The 19,082-nt window shown below is 41.5% G+C and overlaps 1 protein-coding gene across 1 annotated transcript in view; it reads left to right on the top strand.

Annotated features, from left to right (window-relative positions):
- The first annotated feature begins 32 nt into the window (after positions 1 to 32).
- The window catches only part of CAPN3 (calpain 3), a 28,732-nt gene continuing 9,682 nt past the window's right edge, over positions 33 to 19,082 (top strand). The window contains 16 exon segments of the mRNA XM_017809236.1: positions 33 to 625; positions 6,794 to 6,863; positions 8,624 to 8,663; positions 8,665 to 8,698; positions 9,329 to 9,462; positions 9,883 to 10,051; positions 10,682 to 10,822; positions 13,257 to 13,340; positions 13,737 to 13,822; positions 14,551 to 14,628; positions 15,057 to 15,217; positions 15,771 to 15,940; positions 16,564 to 16,575; positions 17,748 to 17,956; positions 18,474 to 18,510; positions 19,064 to 19,078. Of these exon segments, the coding sequence (XP_017664725.1) occupies positions 332 to 625; positions 6,794 to 6,863; positions 8,624 to 8,663; positions 8,665 to 8,698; positions 9,329 to 9,462; positions 9,883 to 10,051; positions 10,682 to 10,822; positions 13,257 to 13,340; positions 13,737 to 13,822; positions 14,551 to 14,628; positions 15,057 to 15,217; positions 15,771 to 15,940; positions 16,564 to 16,575; positions 17,748 to 17,956; positions 18,474 to 18,510; positions 19,064 to 19,078 (1,734 nt within the window). The 5' untranslated portion in view covers positions 33 to 331.

The following is a 19,082-nucleotide window of genomic DNA, read 5'->3' as shown; positions in this document are numbered from 1 at the left end:
TAGATTTCACGGGTTAAAGCTTGTCCCTTCTGGACACTTACACGCACAGGGCAGGCACACAGGCATGCTATAGATACTACAAGTCAGACACAGGACTTAGCCAACAGATCATCTTGTCCCACATCAAGGAATAAATCCCAATTTCTTATGATATACTACTATCCATTAAAAGGATGGAAAGCCACATGGAATTTTCTGGCTTGCAAATTTGACTAGAAGACTTTCAACAGATTGAAAAGACGGTTTACATAGCAACTTCCTTTTTTCTGAAATTTCCTTCCAGTTTGCAAGATCCTGCTTTCTTTCGACATTTGCTTTATGCCTGATTCCCATGCCGTCCGCCATAAATGCAGCGGTGGCTCAGCAAACGGCTGCTGGGTCACTTCCCAGCCCTACTATTAGCACTACAACTGAAGGGGCAGGTGGGGGCACAGGGGGGATTTATTCTGCCATTATAAGTCGCAACCAGCCCATTATCAGCGTAAAGGAGAAGACCTATGAAGAGCTTCACAAGAAGTGCCTGGAGAAGAACATTCTCTATGAAGATCCTGATTTCCCACCAAATGAGTCCTCCCTCTTCTATAGCCAGAAAAGCCCTGTCAAGTTCGAATGGAAAAGACCACATGTAAGTAACATGTTTGCTGAGTGCCTTTTTCTATACATTGAAGTAACCACCCTGAGCTTACATTTTTGCAAGCTCAAAAATGTGTGTTGGGGAAGGCAGGCAGAATAAACTGGAGATATACTTCCTTAGAGCTTTCCTGGAAGATAACTAGCTAGGGCTGTGAAAGCTCAAAGAATGTGAATATAATGATTAAAATACAATAAACCAGAATGAAACAACAAAAAAAAGAGATGGAATGAAATAGGTAGAAAGAGACATAGGGAATTTAATTTTCTTCTTGCATGGTTTGCCTGGGATTTTCTCATGTGGCTTCCAAAGAAACACTCTCCTCATTCTGCAAGAAGTTACTGGGTTTACTGAGGCTTAATTTTTTTTAATACTACCTTGTTTCACTTACAACTTTATTTTAGCATTCTGCTGTTTTCCTAATGTGTGAAAGGACAAGTTATGATCTAAACCATGCTTTTATTTAGTTGTTCCCAGCATTGCTTATCCAACTTGTCTTGTTGGTTAGCATTTTACCCACTTAACATGAATGTGGGTGTTCTAATCACTATGAAGACTCACTTTTGGCTACTAATTCCATTCATTTTTCCTATCCCGTGGGTATTCCCCAGGCAGCCTTCCTTTTCTTTTTCTTCTTTTTTTTTTTTTTTTCCTGTCTCTCTCACAGACAGAGGACTAATTCTTCAATTCCCAGTTGATTCCTTGTCCTACCACAGGAGGAGTTATGCTCTCTTCCTGTCATATCTGCTGGGCAGCTGCCTCCCTCCAGCCAGGCAGCCCCTGGGACACTGCCTTGGCCCCTGCCAGCTCCTGTCTGATAGCGAGGGTCCTGAGGAGCTTCCACAGTTCCCTCTCCCTGGCAGTTTTTGGCCACCTCTTCTGGATTTGCCATTCTTCCCCTACACCCAAATCTGTGCCTCAATGGCAAAGTCAGTGGTAATAGATAAAACTGATTAGAACTGTAACTAAATAGCAAAAGACCAGGAACACTTGTGGGTGGTTGTTACAGCTGTGGAGGAAGGCTGCATGCTGCCATCACAACAACAGCGTGAGCAATATGCGGGGATCAAAATGAGTCCCCCATCTGCTATGCCCTGTGCATGTGTGCCTGTTGTTTCTTTATCATCACAATGGCTGCATCAGCTCCTGGAAATGTGTGTGAATGAGTTAAATGCAGCCACAAGTCACTCATCTTAAAGGGATGTGATTTTCCCTATTTCTAGAGAGGGAAGTGATACAACAGTACAGTGCATGACTGCCAGCACCCTAGAACAGACAGACTGCAAGTATGCATATCAGAAAGCATCAAAACAAAACAAAAAAAAATGCACAATGTAACTTCAGACTTGTCTAATATTAACTGTGCATGCATAGATCAAGCCTTTGTCACTGGGAAGGTTCAGACATGGGGGTCTTTATCCCAAAGACATTTCTTTAAGTCACTCATCAGCAAGTAAGCTTGGAAGCTCTGTACTTATTATTCATGAAGAAGAAACAAGCTGGGGACTGTTTAAGACTTAAAACACAACCTAAACATCAAAACCAAAGCTATCGATGTTCTTTTGACACAAGTGTTCGGGCACCTGACATATCTGTGGTGCCAGCTGCAAGTAGAGCAGAGGCAGGAAATCCAGAAAGCTGTAGTCTGCGTCTCTTGAGTACTGTCATGCTGTGAGATTATACCTCCAGTCAGTCCTGACCCTGACAGAGACAGCTGTCCCTGCCGGGGACACACCAGGCCTGATTTGTAGAGATGCCTATGCCTTCTGTAGCAAGTGTGGTTGTTTTAAAACAAACTCTATAATTCATGTCACTGCTGTACCCAGCAGGTGCCCAAAGAAGAGAGACTCACTCATCTGTAACGTTTTCTCCTTTTATAATATGTCCCCATCTTGTCATTCATACCACAAACACAAAGTGAGACTGCTCCTGGGCACTGATGCAAAAGACCTGTATCTATTGGTGCTGATCTCTGACTGACCCCAGGCTTTGAAACTGTAGGTTACATAGCACTTGGTAGGAGGACTTGTCTTATAATATGTACACACAAATAGCCACAATAGACATGTTCACAGAACTTCATAAAGTCAAATGAATATAAAGTAGTAATAGCAGGCTAAAGAGTATTTTCCTAGGAGATGAAAGCAATCAGTGAAGCACCACATGTAAAGTCTCAACTGCACAGGCCATGTTTTGTAATAGTCTGTAAAGATATGGACAACTTCTATTCTTACTAAATTGTAATGGCTTTTTTTTTTTTTTTTTTTTGCAAAGGAAGAAACTAGCTTATAAAGTGGTAATTTCAATAACTTTGAAATTTGGGTCAATAGTTGAATAAAAATGAGCTGAGATGCCCACTGAGCCCGATGTAAGCAACTCCCTCTCCCACTCGTGGGCTGTGGGGACCTGGGCCCTCTCTGCTTTCCCTGGCAATGTCTGTGCTGTGACTTGACCTTTTCCTCAGTGCTTCTGCAATTAGTAGAGTGGTGAGAGGTGTCCAGCATCCCAGCCCCAGAGCTACTCCTTGCTCTCATGCATCTGGCCTTACAGACTGTTCTCTTTGCAGTCAGTGCTACCCAGAGGTCAGGTGTTTCTCTCCCACCTCCCAAAACGATTGGCCTCTGCTGCTGCAAGGGCAACAAGAGCATGAGGGCTGGTCTTGTCTGTCACTGGCAGAAGGGCAGCTGCCATGCAGAGCAGCTGTGAGCCTTGGCATGAGGGTGGTGAGAAGGCCTCTGTAATTCTACACAGCTAGTGACTGCCATGCCACGACATGAATGCACAGAGAAGACCTCCTAATACTCAATCCAGGCAAAAGCCAAGTGACAACCTTGAAAGTTTCCCTGAGTAAAGACTGGAAGATCCATCTCTGCAGTATTTCTGCTCAGAGTATGCCTGCGCATGGTTTAGGTACACAGAGGGGAAATAGAACCATTCTCACCTGCACCAGGTTATATCCAGCTCAGTGACGGGCTGTGCTCAGTTTTCTTAAGGGCCTCAGCCTCCCACAACTATGCTGCCTGTGGGAATTTCTCACAGCTGAGAGCAGGGAGGAAGTTACCGATCTTTGAGAGCTGAGAAAAAGTCAGTATTATAACATAATGCAGAGTATTGAGAAGGCATGCTGCAGTCCTGTTTGGATCTAATGACACTAGGTGTTGATAGGAAGGCTCTGCCATGACACTGTGCTTTCAAATGCACTGTCATTCTCATTGCTCACAGCTGGGTCACAGCATTAACCGCCACATTCAATGACTTCCTAATGGTGATCCTCTCTGCAGCCAAGAAAATCACCAGGAGGAGCTTTCTTTTCATAATGAATACAAATAAAATTAAGTCAACAAACTACTGGATTTTGCTTAGAATGAAAATTAATCAGTCAAATTTGCTGACTGATTCACTGCACACATGTGAAGCTGTTTGCATTTATTAATCACAAAATGAGGCCTGTGCAGGTAGCACTACAAGCAAAGATGGCATTTAGCGCCACCAAGGCAGGACTTTCAGAGAAGAGTAATCTGACTCAGAAGCTCTAAAACCAGCTTGGTGTCTGACAACATTGAGTTCTGCCTTGAACTGTGTAGCACAGCCCTTTAATAGCATGGTATAGAACAACAAGAGATCAAGGAAGAAGAATGAGAATACAAATTGTCTTAGGCAGGCTTCCTCTATTTGGTAGGATCAGTTCAGGGAATTTACTTAAAATGCTGGAGTTTATTAACAGCATATTTTGAAGGAATGAATGCCTTTTGCTGCAACAGTATGCCTGGCAGATTTTTTTCTGACACAGAAGAAAATCTAATGAAAATATAACAAAGGTCAAATGCCATTTTTAGTTGCATGCTGCCTTTGCATTTTCCAGTGCTCCCTTCCAACTGCCCAGAAAGCAGCATGCACCACTAATTGGTTTTTCCTGAGATTCTTTGTTTTCCTTGCTGTAACTTTGACTCTTTGTAATGAAATTTCAGTCTGAACTGAATCAACCCAGTGCAACGCAAAGGTCCTTTGGATAATACTAAGGCAGTCTGAGGCACTCAGATCAGAGGGGACTCTTTTAAATGAATCATTGCGTCAATGAAGTGCAGCCTGTTGGGATTCTTTGTGATACCTTGACCTAAATGATGAAGAGCAATCCCTTGCTCAGCCAGGAAGACTGGAAGGACAGACCTGCCACCTGCGTCTTAGACACCAGTTTGTCTTGCTTTGCTGACTGAGTACTTCAGCCCTGAAAGACCTTGGAACCTTTCTCTGCAGCTTCAACTATACTCAGCACAACTAGCACAGCTGGACATCAACTAGAGAAATACAATATTAAAATCATACTCACAGTGTACTAAACACACCTGGCCGCCATAAAGAAATTAAACAAAAGCATTTCTATCGTAACTAAACCAGTCCAAATGACAGATGCCTGATTCCCTCCTTTGCATTCCTTTACCAACCACCCTACAAAACAAATGACCCCAAGATGCAACAAATGGCCCTGAGTAACAATCGTCACCGTACATTTAATATTTGGAAACACATAGGCACCATCTAACTACTTTCAACTAAAACACAGCATACTGTATTTCAGAACAAAAGGAGCAGGATCAAGCCAAAATACAATAGAGTTGGAAAAAATACAAACCAAAAACCTGGCATCTCACAGATGGTTTTCAGCAGAGCACCACAGCAATGTGAGGAAGAATATTTTCAACAAAGCAAGTGGGTGCAGAAAAGCATGAAGGCATCTCAAACAGCTGCCTTGACAGAACTGGAGCCCAGGACAGCTGACCAAGGCCCAAAATAACGGGACAATCCCTACATTCTCTCTCTTGAGGAGAATAAAGTGACGTGGAAGTTGGTCTCTCTATCTGGCTATATGACTAATCCAAATATTTACATCAAAGCTGATTACTGTGAAGGAGAAAAAAAGTGGGCTTAAGCCAAGGGAAATTACTAAACCTGAAACACGAGTCTGGGAAAAGCCGGGGCTACCCTGATGACACGAGTAAAAAGCTTTAGACTGCAGAAGTAGCATCAGCTGCCTGTGCTGCCACACAAGCAATTGTCAGTTGTTTCTTCTTTCTCCTTCTCACTCTAGTCCCAACGTCTTTCAGCAGATTCAGTTCTTGTACTATACTTTGCCTTCTTCCCCATTTGCAGCTGCTCAGGGCAGTGGTCCTCAGCTTGCAATATCTTTCTTTCCTTACCCTCATAAGAGATGGGGCCAAAAGTTATTCTTCCCCATACCAGGTATAAGAATGAGAGATGGGATAAAGCAGGGGCTTTTTTTTCTCTGTAGGATGGGTTTCCCTTGGTTTTCCTATACTCCACAGTTCTTTGTCCTATATAGAAAAGGGCTTTGTAACCTTGCAATAGTCCCACCTCATTTGCTCATAGTTCCTACATAGTCCTTCCCTCCCTACAGAAATTTCATAATTATTTATGCCTGTACAGCATCTTGTACCTATTCTGTCCTAGTATAAATACTGACAAATCCAATATGTTTTGCTATGTGCAGGACAAAAAAAAGACTTACCTGTCCTCAGAGACAGATGATATCTTTGGCCTTTTTTTAATGCAGCATTGTCAATTAAATACTTCAACATAAGAAAAAGAATAAAATCTCTTAACTAGCAACTAGTTATTTCTGGTAATTACATCTGATCCTGGGAAAATTTTAAGGAGGAGTACTACAGGGGTTCATTCCTGACAAAATGCATTTTTCAACCCTTTTAATGCCCCAGCATATTAGTTACTGCAAATTGGACACCATAAACCTGCAGTCATTTTAAAAGTATTTATTCTAGTCCCCTGATATTTTTTTCAGCTACCCGCTCTCCTGTCTCCTCCAGTGTTTTAGTTTTTTTCATTACTGTGAAGAAAAAATATTTTGCCCTATTCTAATTTTAATGTGTTTGCACCCTGTACAGAGGGAGCCTCCCAGGGTAGTTAATAGACCCTGTAGGTACGTGAAGAAAACTCTAACTGAAGCCTGGAACATCCAGATTCCAAAACATTTTCATAGTGAAACTCTGCAGATGAAAACTGTGTGAGAGGTTTTGATATCCACAAGCTATCCTACAGGAAAATGTTCTAAAACTGCCTTTATTTCTGTGCTAAAGAGGCATCATAATGCCTGCTTTTCCTGCTCATCCATCTGTTTCTATTTTGCAGGAAATCTGTGAGAATCCACGGTTTATTATTGGTGGAGCCAACAGAACAGATATCTGCCAAGGAGAATTAGGTATGAAATTCTTACATCAGCTCTGTACTTCTAGAAGTCTGCAACATGGTTTAGCTCTCAGTAAATTTTCTTTTTCTTCCACAATGATATTTGAAATCCCCTGTCTCAGTGTACCACTACACATCTACGGATTCCTTCTCTCTATAGAAAATCATTGATATCTGCTTAGTAGCAATCTAGGCAAGAACTTTCAGTGAAAGATGCTTTGCAGGGTATTTTGCTTTTCATTAACTAATGTCATGAGTGTGTTTCAAAACACTATTTGGCCTTTCTTTTGGACTTTGAGGAGGGACAAAACCAGTTAAGACAAGAATAAAACATAAAGAGGAGTTATTTGACTGAGAGAAAAATCTAATCAGTTACTGTTGTATCTTTTCAGGTATTTAGTCCTGTCATTTTTGTATAAGAGTTTCTAAAGGCCGTTAGCTAAATGTGCATTGTACTCAAGAACAACCACTATATTGAATACTTTAAGCTCAGGTGCTCAAAGATACTTTGTTATACAGAGGCACTACTTAAGTACAAGTGATGCCTCTACAGAAGTCATCCATGCAGTGCTCACCTGCACTGCTTTGTAAAGTCCTTCCCCACTCAGCTTTCTCATGTCTTTCATCGTTTTATAACTCCTCCTGTGATCTTTTTCCTAAGCTAACACACCCAAATGTGTCCTCATCACCTTCCTAGTACTTTTTCTTTTTTAAATTTAATTAAAACTGCCTTTCTTTTTGAGGTGACCAGAACTTCACAGATACCAAGGTGTGGATGCAAATGAACTTACATGCATAATATGTTCTCTTTTTTTCCATTCCTTCCCTAACTACTCATAGCATTGTTTACTTTTTTGACATCTGCAGAATATTGGATAGTTTAGAAAACTCCTGGTCAAAGTGGACCCCCATCCTTTATAAGGGGAAATAGGTAACTTAGAAGAGTTACCATATAGTACTGCTATATGTATAGAGTTGGCTTTCCAAAATATATGCACCTTTTTTATTTCTGTATGTCTTATCACTCTACCAGATTCATAAATTTCTTTTACAACTCCCTGCAATCAGGTTAAGTTTTCACTATCTCACTCCTCTATTGCACACTACCCAGGCAAGCTTACCCTAGAGCCTCTCTTACAATAGCAGCTAGGTTTTAGTTTAGGGTAGAGTCCCCCTCTGCTGAACACAGAAGTACTATGGGAGAAAACCACTTTACCAGAGCTCCCACAGAGGCAACCAACTGTACAAGATTCTGAAGGGGGAACTGAAAAGCGTTAAAGGGAACAGTGTTTACAACAGTGCAGACACTTCAAATAGAAGAAAATAGCAGGAAAAAGCCCCCATAGAATGATGACTGGGACAATCATCTTTAGAGCAGAAAATGAGAGTCTGAATCTCAGTGGTAGGGAGCTCTACCTGCAAGAGATTTGTCTCTCAGCTGGTCTCTGTCCTAAGCTTGAAAGGAAAAATTAATGCAGGAAGTCAGACAGACATCCACATGAGACAGGGAAATCTTAACACGGGTAACAGTGCTCATCAGATTTTAGGCTTTTTCTAAATTGCAGGGAACATCATCTGTGTAACATGTGTGTACCCAGCCATGAACAATGCCCATGAGCATTTCTAGAGCGCAAATAAGTAAAGTGCTGCAGAACACATGGAGAATCATGCTCTACTGAGGATTAACAAGTCATTTTGCAGTATCTCAGTTTTTCCCTTTGATTCTAGTTGCTCTGTCCCTTCATTTTGTCTGCTGCTTCTGCTCATTTACAGGTAACTGCTGGTTTCTGGCTGCCATTGCTTGCCTGACACTGTATACAAAACTATGCTGGCATCTTTCACTTCCAGGTGAGTCCCTCTGCCTAGTGGTAAGCAGATGTATTTACCCAAAACAGAGCTTAGCTCCTCTTGGCATGCTCTTTCCTCTAGCTTCTCCTCTCTTTGGAAGCATGAGTGATAGCAGGGAGGAAAAGGGATTGAATTGCCTCATGCCAAATACTTCCATTAGGGCAGTCACAGAAGGGCCAGCCCATACAAGTAATTAGGGAGCATTAACCCACCAAGGAAGCATTTCCAGATTGCTGTGTTCTGTGCATAAGGAATAGGAACAGGTGTCCAGTCTTGCCTCACTGCTCAGATGCAGCACTAGAGCCAGCAAAGACACATGGGTAGTTGGCAAAAGCATCTATTTTTAGGCCTACAAACAGCTGGTCTGTCAAAACAAGTTATCAAAGAACTTCTTATTCAGAAAAGGTTGACTGCTTTCCACATTTCCCTTGATTCTTTTAAGGGACCTCTCACTGTCCTGTACACATTGTCCAGAGGAATTCAGTACAGCTGCCTCCCTCCCATTAGTTTTGGCCACATTACAAAGCAGTTGAGCTCCACTTTTCCCTTCTCTCAGCCTGACTTTTCAGCCAGTCTCCCCCTTCCTGCACCAAGTCAATCCAGAGTGTTTTTCTGTTTGCCTTTATTCAGTTCTGGCGCTATGGAGACTGGGTGGACGTTGTCATTGATGACTGCTTACCCACGTACAACAACCAGCTGGTCTTTACCAAATCCTCCCAGCGCAACGAATTCTGGAGTGCCCTCCTGGAAAAGGCCTATGCAAAGTAAAACAAAATGCGGGACTGTGACGGGCTCCCCCTCAAGGCTTGGGCTGGGGAGGTGGTTAAACCACTGCACACAATATTGACAACAAGCACACAGAGGGGCTCTGAACGTACCAATGCCTTTTCCCATAGCTTCTCATGCCTCAGAATTGGGGATGGGCTAAAGCATAATTTCTAGGAAGTTTTGCTACTCATTCAAAAATCTACATTTGATTTTCAGCATACCTTTTTTTTAACCTATCTGTGCAGGTGGCATGTTTTAAAACTTTTAACTTGTGAGTTTCCAAGCAGATGGTTTGGGGGTTTTTATATGATGTGTGTTTACATAGCTGTAGTTATACACACACAAGATAGATATAAATATATAGGGAGGTATCTCTATCTGTGTAAAAGAAAATCTTTTTCTTTTCTCTTTCTAAGACTCCACGGGTCATATGAAGCTTTGAAGGGAGGCAACACCACTGAAGCCATGGAGGACTTCACTGGAGGAGTCACTGAGTTCTACGAGATAAAGGATGCCCCTAAAGATATCTATAAAATCATGAAACATGCCATTGACAGAGGATCCCTCATGGCCAGCTCCATTGATGTGAGTCCATATGAATTTTGCAGATAAGCCATAGGAAATGGCAGAGGAGAGGGACCTCTCCATTCATAACCAAATATATGCCACCTTTGGAACTGCTTGGTTTAGGCCACATAGAAAACATCCTTTTCTAGGAGATGGAGTAATCCCCATTAAAGACCATTAGCAAATAGTGAGTGCCAAAAGGGAAATAAACAGAAGCAGAACATGGAAGTGGAGAGAAGGGGTACCAGCAAAACCAGCACCCCTTGCCCCCTCAGTACCCTCACCGAGGGAAATGAGATCAGTATGGGAGTGCTGCAACTCTGTTAAGACATAAATCCTCATGTTAAAGATGCTAAGTGTGCAAATACTTAGGAAATTAACCTTTTATTGCCAACGTGGCCTCAGATTGTCTTGATTTATTGTGGTAAATTTAAAAGTTAAAAAATTAATACTTTATGGAATGTGATGTTGCAGTGAAGGTGGGAGAACAAATGCTGCTATTGACCACTCTAGATAACTACGGACACTATAAGAGAGAAGAGAAGTAATCTAGGCTATCTTTTACAACTCATCTTTCTTCTACCCTTTCTCTTCTCTCTCCCTGCCTCATCATACTGCATGATACTTTTCTCCCATTCTCTGTGCCAGGATAACCTGGGCTTTTCCTATGGATCAGCTCCTAGGAGCGACATTGGGGAACTCATTGCTCGCATGGTGAAGAATCTAGAAAATGCACAGATGACTCATTCTACTGCAAACTACCAGGGGACGGATGAGAGGCCAGCCTGGGTTCGTATTTCTCCTAAGCAGCTGACTTCACAGTGCTTTTATTTACAAACTGTTAGAGAAACTTATAACCTATGTTTTTAAAACCTTGTTTGGCTTCACAGAATTGTCCCAACACTAAAGAAATGTGTTTGACATATGTGTTAAAAGACTTCAGTGCTTTCAAACACAATGACTGATATTAAAGGGCTTCATTGATACTGAGGCAAAGGGCTGTTGGCTCATGGCACAGACTTATAATTTCCAGAAAAAGAAAATTATTAGTGGATTTTATCAAGTCCCTCTCTTGCACAGGTGCTAGAGAACAAAAATGTTAAAGTACTAGAATAGAACAAGATCCCTGAGTGTGTGTAGAATGTGAAAGACAGAACAAGATCTTCGAGTGTGCATGGAATGTGAAAGAGACCAAAAGAAAGCTCTGCACAGCTCTCATTCCAGGCACAAAAGCCCTTGGTGAATTTATTTTGAGTGCTCTGCCCACAAATGCAGGAGAATGCTCTAGGGATGCTCCTTTTAGGTTATTGCCATTAAAGTCCTCATTTAAAATGCCCAACAAGGAAGACAAAAAACATGTTCAGTTTTATATGTGCGATGGAATACAAAGTAACTCCAGCATACCTAAGTATCTTGCAAAATAAAGAGGGGGATGTTAAAACCATTTAAGAAAAATCCCATATCAGGCAACTTAAAAGCTTTCAAGTCTGTAGAGGGACACGATGCCTTCTTCTCTATCATACTGTGCCCTTTAGGGAGCTGCATTTCCATGACAATGAAATTACATCTCTTGCTTGGAGGGGGAGGGGTGGAAATCAAACAAAAATCCTCCACAATTACATCACCTAAAATTTTTGGTTGTGCAAACTTTCTTCTGCATTTACAGCTGAAACAGCTGATTTTTCCTCTTTTCACATTCATATTTAGTTCTTCCTAAAAAACTGAAATGCTGCAATTCTTCAGGAAAGCCCAGTACAACTGTCTTGTTTTGCAAGCATGGCTGTCCAAACCACCCTTGTCTGGGGGGAGAACTTCCTCCCCAGTGACTGCCTACTGAAAGAAGATTGCAAAACTCTTTCTATATTTACCGCCCCAGAAGCTGTTGTGCTGCTGGTTATTACATATTCCCAAACCACCACCAGAAAAAGAATCATGATTATTGATGGAAAAAGGCAGATAAAGCCTGCTCTTTGAGAAGTGATCCAGGACATCAGAAGCTAATGTTCTCAAACAGAAAGAAGAGAAAGGGGTTCTGACAAGTAATGATGGCAACAACATGAGTAGAAATTAAGAAAAAAGGAAATAGAATTGAGGCTATAGGCATAAAAAGTATGAAAATAGGATCAAGGGAAAGCAAAAACCAGGAGTAGAAGTGAAATAATGGAAAATAATTGCAACAGCCAGGAAATATTTGGATGAGATCCTCCCTGTGCAAGCTGAGAATGTATCTGTGTGACCTTACTAATTCTTCCTCTGTTTCCAGCCCTGCCTTTTTCATGCCATCAGATATGTAAAGAAGAGGTGGCAGAGTTACTGGCAGGGCCTTGCAATCATGTCCCAGCAACAGACATAACAGAGGAGGGGATGTTTTGCACATGGTCCACGTGTGTGTAGTAGGGCCTTCCCCTCCAACTGATGCCAGTGATCTCTCCTACAAGTACAGCAACCTGTGTGCATCTGCCATCTTGCTCTCAATTCTTTATCTCCCAGATAACCAGCATTCTGAGATTTGCAAGTAAAAATCTATCAGACACACTAAAAGTTGATTACTAAGACAACAAATGTATTTACACCTGAGCAACACATTGCTATGCCCTTCCTGAATGTCAGATGGAAAAAAATTCAATCATGAGGATTTTAAAAATTATGGAATAAAATGTCCACTTCCACAGGAAATTAAGTAAAAACATAGTGTCAGTTAGTAGCAATAGTGTATTAAATAGGGTGTTTAAATGCCATTGTGATAAGATAGCCACGTGTAAAGATGAAAGTATTCTAGATGTTGATTTGCTCTGATGTTTCCAGTTCATATGTAATAACCTTACTGAGCTATACAAGAACATACTATCCTAGAAAAGGTTGAATAGTCCTACTAATAGGAAAATCTAATTACTTTGATTAAGCATGCTATATACTACCATGTTCTGAGTGCAAAAAGCAATAGTCTACAGAAAAGGGAAATAAGCCCTAAAATGTCCTTTCAAATCAATATTAACTTCTTCCATTCTTAGTTCATGCTTCATTCCTTTCTAACCAACAACATGAATTCTATGGGCACTAAGCTTGACCACCCTGACAAACACAGAGAGGAGAACAAGGCAAAAAGTCCTGTCACCTGAACAGTGTCATCCTCCCTCCAAAAGCCCTGGGTGGCAATATCTGCCTGAGAGCAGCCAACTGAGCTTTGCATGACTCCCACAAGTTTTTATCTTGTGTCTAACAGACCATAGTGCCAATGCAGTATGAAACCCGGATGTCTTGCGGGCTCGTCAAAGGTCATGCCTACTCTGTGACAGCTGTGGAAGAGGTATGTACAGTCCCTTTCCTCCAGCTGTGGGGAGCTGCAATCTACACTGGTCTAGCACTGTGCATGTCAGCTAAGCTATGAGAGGGGTAAAAAGCAAAACAAATTATGAGAGAAGGAAACAAAATTTATATTCAAATAAGTGAATGCCTTGTGGAGAAACAAACCTATCTAAGTCTTTGCTTTCTGTGGAAATGGATATTCCACCGCTTGGGCAAAGGTGGTCACAGCCAGCCACCTCCTGATCTTACAGTCTTCCTGCACTCACCCCAAGCAGGTCAGGCTGGGCTATAGCCCTGGAAAGCACCATCACTAGAGAAGCTGGTGTAGGCAATTTGAAAGGCACAATATTTCTTTTGAACCTGTCAGTCTATTCTTGTTGCATTCTTTTTCAAATAGACAGTATTTAAAGGGGAAAAATTACGTCTGGTACGGCTGAGAAACCCCTGGGGACAGGTGGAATGGAACGGACCTTGGAGTGACAAGTGAGTAAAAAGGAGCTTCATGTGGTTTGAAAAAAAAATTGCAGCTTTATTTGCCCTTATGCAGCTTGTGCATGACCCTAACATTCAATGATGAGGTGTCTGAATTTTTTTTGTTGTCATTTGACACATGCACTTGGAAGTCGATTTTAGTTGAGTAGTTGAGTGCTTAGCTGAAGCTGAAAAAAAAAGGGTGCCTAAACAAGGTGTTAAGAGGGGCTTTAAGAAATGGAAATGAAGAGAGAGCCCAGTATAATGACACATTAAATCTGATTTTACTGTCTATCAAGTTCAGTAATGTCCATTTTCAAAAGAAGATGTGACAGTAGAAAAATCTTTCAAGTTATGAAAGAACTGAATGAAGCAAGGTGTCAGTGTGTTTTACTAAAGGAATTTCAATAGCTACCTCAGTAATGGTAGTCTGGAAACACCTTTTCCTACAAGCTATACAAGCTAAATAAAATTAACACAGTTCAGCAGATAATTTGAGAACTGTTAAGGGGAAGTCTGAAGAGAAGGCAGAGAGAAATAGGACAATTGTTCTTTTTATTAGGGCACAAGAGGAGGGTTGCATTGAGAACAAATGATTGCAAAGCTCACAAATTAAAAGTCTATATGGATGTAGCAAGGTGACTCTTGCCTTTCCCCTCTATGATGTTTACAGTAAAGTGTAGAAATTTTAATGAAAGCTGTATTGCAAATCACAACTTAACTTGTTTACTCCTTTGAAGGTCAGAGGAGTGGAACTCCGTTAACGAAGCAGAGAAGATCCGCTTGCAGCACAAGGTCATGGAGGATGGGGAGTTCTGGTGAGAATATCAGTCAAAAACCTGTGCTTCTCTAGGAGAAATGAATCACATTGCAGTACTACAAATCTGCTAAACCATTGCAGTGATCCCCTTCATATTTCCAATAAGCCCTGCTCTGTGCTTCCCTCATTTTCTCACCAGAGATTATTCAATGCAACCAACACAGTGTAATTATGCTACACTTCCACAAACCCTCTATCACCCTTCCCAAATATCATCCTCTCAGCTCAGTTTCCCTGAGTTTGGAGCTATACCTGTGTTAATTGACCTACCAGCAGACCAAAAGCATTTGGAAAACATGGCACTCCCACTGCAAACTTGTTTGAATACTGACAGTACTGTTGGTCACCCTCCTCCAGGGTGGGTCTTTCGGACAACTGCCCACCATGTAAATCCATTTGGGTTCAATTTCCCCTCAATTCCTACAGGATGCCATTTCAAGATTTCATGAGGCACTTCACAAAGCTTGAGATCTGTAACCTCACACCAGACACCCTGGAAGTGGATAAATTCCAAACCTGGACTGTATCCGTCAATGAAGGGCGCTGGGTGAGAGGCTGCTCAGCTGGAGGTTGCCGCAATTATCCAGGTGAGAAAAGGGTTTTGAGACATATGGCCTCTTTGATGAGGACTACGTTAGATCCTAAAGGCTAAGTCATATCACAGCCTGATCAGTGGTCAGCCACAGGAAAAGCCTTGCTTCCTCAGTGGACAAGGCATGCAACTGTAAACTGGAAATCTTCAGTCACTATGTTGCGACAGAACATCCTAAGAGCCCAAAAGGCAACCCTGACGAAGATAAATTATTGTTCCAACACTTCACAGTGCCCCAAGTAAAAGAGATAAATTTTACTCTAACAGATTTCACTTGGGAAATCCACTGTAGTGGATTAGTGATAATTTTAGGGGCTTTGGAAGTTTATCAGATGACAGTTCTTCATATATCCTCCTTTGTTTTGCAGTTTTGTTAGAATTAAGTAAAAGCCATAACATGTAAAAAAAACCATCCATGTTTTAGCCCATTTTTAACCTTTGCCTCAGGAGCCACAGGCAGGAAACTTAAAAGTTCTATTTGATTGTGAGTATCATTAGAAAACTGAAGCTTTACTTATTTTCTTTGGGTTGTTGGTGGGATTTCACAGATACATTTTGGACCAATCCCCAGTATCGCTTGAAGCTCCTGGAGGAAGATGATGATCCTGAGGATGAAGAGGTTATCTGCAGCTTCCTTGTCGCACTGATGCAGAAAAACAGGAGGAAAGAGCGCAAGCTGGGAGCCACCCTATATACCATTGGCTTTGCCATCTATGAGGTACCAGCTCTGTTGGTTGCACTGTGGTCACAAATTCTGACAGTATGCATTTACCAACAGAGTCACTGAATCATTCGGGCCGATTACAAGAATTGCAATTTTTGCTTTGCAAGGAAGTCAGGGAAAACCTGGAAGTAAGGAAGGAAATTCAAGTCTTTGTAACTGTTTGTACCATAGTAACCTCAGGGTTTACCCCATCTATTAAGTAACATACTTTATAGGCTCTTACAGTGACCTAATGCCAGATGTTAACATATCCTTTCCCATATATTCTTCAATCTTCCTTTTGTCCTTTCTGAAACTAAACATTTTTTTGGCAGAAGAGTGCAAAAAAGGAAACAGATATCCAAGATGCATACATAGCAATTAACCTGTCCCTACTATTGACCTGACAAAAAAGTCGGTTTGTCCCTTGCACAAACATATTTAGTTCAGATCTTAACTGATCTCATGTAGACTCCAAGAAACCTAAAATGGAAGTGGGAAATTTCTTATCTAACTAGGGGCATTTTGATTACTGTCTATGTCCCCAGAAATCTATGTGAATGCCCTTCTGTATGATCTATAAACAAGAGTACTCACCCACCAGCTCTGACTGTTTCTTTTCTTTGTTTCTCCCTAAGGTACCCAAAGAGGTATGTGCAGAACGGAGACAGATTGACACCTTGGTGTATATTCACAGCTAGTGTTACTGTAGTGCCTATCTGTAAGTCAGCAGAAGACTGCCCAGTCAAGTTCGTTTTCAGGGATATAACAGCAGTGAAACTGCTAACCTTTCTGCTTTGAGTGTTTATCAGTAACATTTTGAGAGTAATTTTTAGTTCTTTCTCACTTGCACCCCATTTTCACTTGCACCTCTTCCTCAGTCCTCCTTTTCTACTCTGTAGAGACCTGGCCATTGCTTGCACAGTCAGTCAGTGAGCCTGGGCTGCAGGAAGCAGTGCCAGCGAGCACTTTGCCTCTGCACTTCATGCAGAACCACCCTAAACCATTTCCATTTCCTCTTAAAAATAAAGCCAATATCCTATATTCTGCAGTCACAATGTTTTCTCTATAGTCGTAGAATTTCTTTAGAAAAGTAATGGTATTTTCAGCCATTGAAGAAAACTTATCAAAAGTACACAGACTACATTTTTTATGAGCCTGACAGTAGCTGAATAATTGGCATTACAAGTTTTGCTAACAAGCTCAACTGAAGGCTCTGTTACCTGGAAAACATTAAAATGACAGTCTGAATGTTTTCTTTACTGACTATCTTACAGATGATTATATCTGCAGAAAATATCCTGCAAGTGTTCTTAGCCCACAATTCTTGAACTTAATTTTCGTATTTGAACCAATGCCATGTTTGATTGTCATGTTCATTTAGCAGATACAGAATTCGTGTTTCGTCCAGACAAGGACATGCTTCCAGTAGAAAGCACCTTCACTTCACCACTCTGCATATAAAAGTTTGCATACACCATTCCTTGCCATACCACCCTCCAAGGAAAGTAGCTGAACTTTAGTTACACACAACTCAGCATCCAACAAAACAGTCAAATAAAAATGCCTACACAGCAGAAGTCAGCCACACACTCTGCAGGTGGGCCGTGGAGTAGCCCTCAGAAGCCAACTTGACTCAGTCAGTAGCAACTTTTAGGTGATAGACTTGGTATTTGCCTCCAGGTATCACCACTCATCAGCTCCCTGCTTGATAAGCTGCTGCTTCCTTTGTTTCCTGTCAGCCATGTACTGCCCACATGGCAAGCCATCTGGGGAATGGGCAAGGCTTCCTTGAAGACAAATTGACTCATTTGTTCTGCAGATGCATGGTACTAAGCACCACCTGCAGAAGGATTTTTTCCTCTACAATGCCTCCAAAGCAAGGAGTAAGACATACATAAATATGCGAGAAATCTCTGAGCGCTTCCGGTTACCTCCCAGTGAGTACGTCATCATCCCATCTACATACGAACCCCACCAGGAGGGAGAATTTATCCTGAGGGTCTTCTCAGAGAAAAGAAGTCTTTCAGAGTAAGTTGCAGATCCATTTATCTGGTCATGTAGGCGGAGGTCAGCTCGCTAGTTTGCTAAAGTCATGTTACCAGTTTGCTGCACCCTGCTTTTTATATTCTTAACCTCATTAGAAACTGCAAGCTGCAGACTCATTTCCCCAAGCTTCCCCTATAGTCTAACAAGAACCTGCTTTGAATTGTCTTTGGAGAAGCTTACTACTTGCAGGATGTCCTTTGTAAACAAACCGTTAGCGATTTACTAAGACCAAAAAACTTCTGTTTTACTTCCAGTTCACTGTAATCAAGGCTCTTTACAGGAGTAAATCAGGCAGCAGCCCTCCTGGAAATGGTACTTGGGATGTTCAGCTTAAACTGGGAAAAAACTACACCTAGAGCCTGGAGCTGTAATGCTTGAAGCCAGCCCACACCACTGGCTGTTCAGAAAGTTCAAGTGGTTGCTTACAAACCACCTACAAAAACCAGCAACATTGGGAACAGTCACTTTCCTGATTTATTTACTTTCTGCTTTCTACTAGGGAGGTTGAAAACATGATTGAGGCGGAGCGTCCATTGGTAAGTACTGTCCTGGTCCTCTTTTGTGTATGAATAGGGGTAGGGAAAGGAGGAGCATCACATCTAGGGAAACCTACAGCAGGAAACCATTTGCAGCCACATGACAGCTCCTTTATCACAAATTCCCATGTTTTTTCACATCAAGATACTTTTATTGACACTTGCTTTGTATACACTATTTTCTGATTTGGTCAGACCAAAATTTAATTGCCACTTCAGATATCACTGATCTACGGGCACAGAAATTCAATCTCCACTGCACTGACAGGTTCAAGGTAGAGTAGAGATTTTATTCAAGTGGACAAAGCCCCAGATGAGATGGGACATGGTTTTTGCAATGTCTGTCCTTCAGTATGCCATTCCTTGGTGAGTGCCTGTTCCCTCATTTTTGGTGATTTGAAAGCTGTGTGAACATAGGAAATGGTAAAATTTGTATGAATATAGGAATGGGAAAGATTAATATGAGAAAGGGAAAGATAAAAAAAATACAGCTTTGCCATCAGCTCTGCATAATCTGATCAAACCCTTTTTAATTTTGTCTCTTTTCATACAGAAGAAAAAGGGCAAGGTAA

Source organism: Lepidothrix coronata, unplaced genomic scaffold (assembly GCF_001604755.1).
Source record: "Lepidothrix coronata isolate B3197 unplaced genomic scaffold, Lepidothrix_coronata-1.0 Scaffold1, whole genome shotgun sequence".
NCBI classification, from domain to species: domain Eukaryota; kingdom Metazoa; phylum Chordata; class Aves; order Passeriformes; family Pipridae; genus Lepidothrix; species Lepidothrix coronata.
Note: the sequence above shows the minus strand (reverse complement) of the source record. Positions and strands in the feature narration are given on the sequence as shown.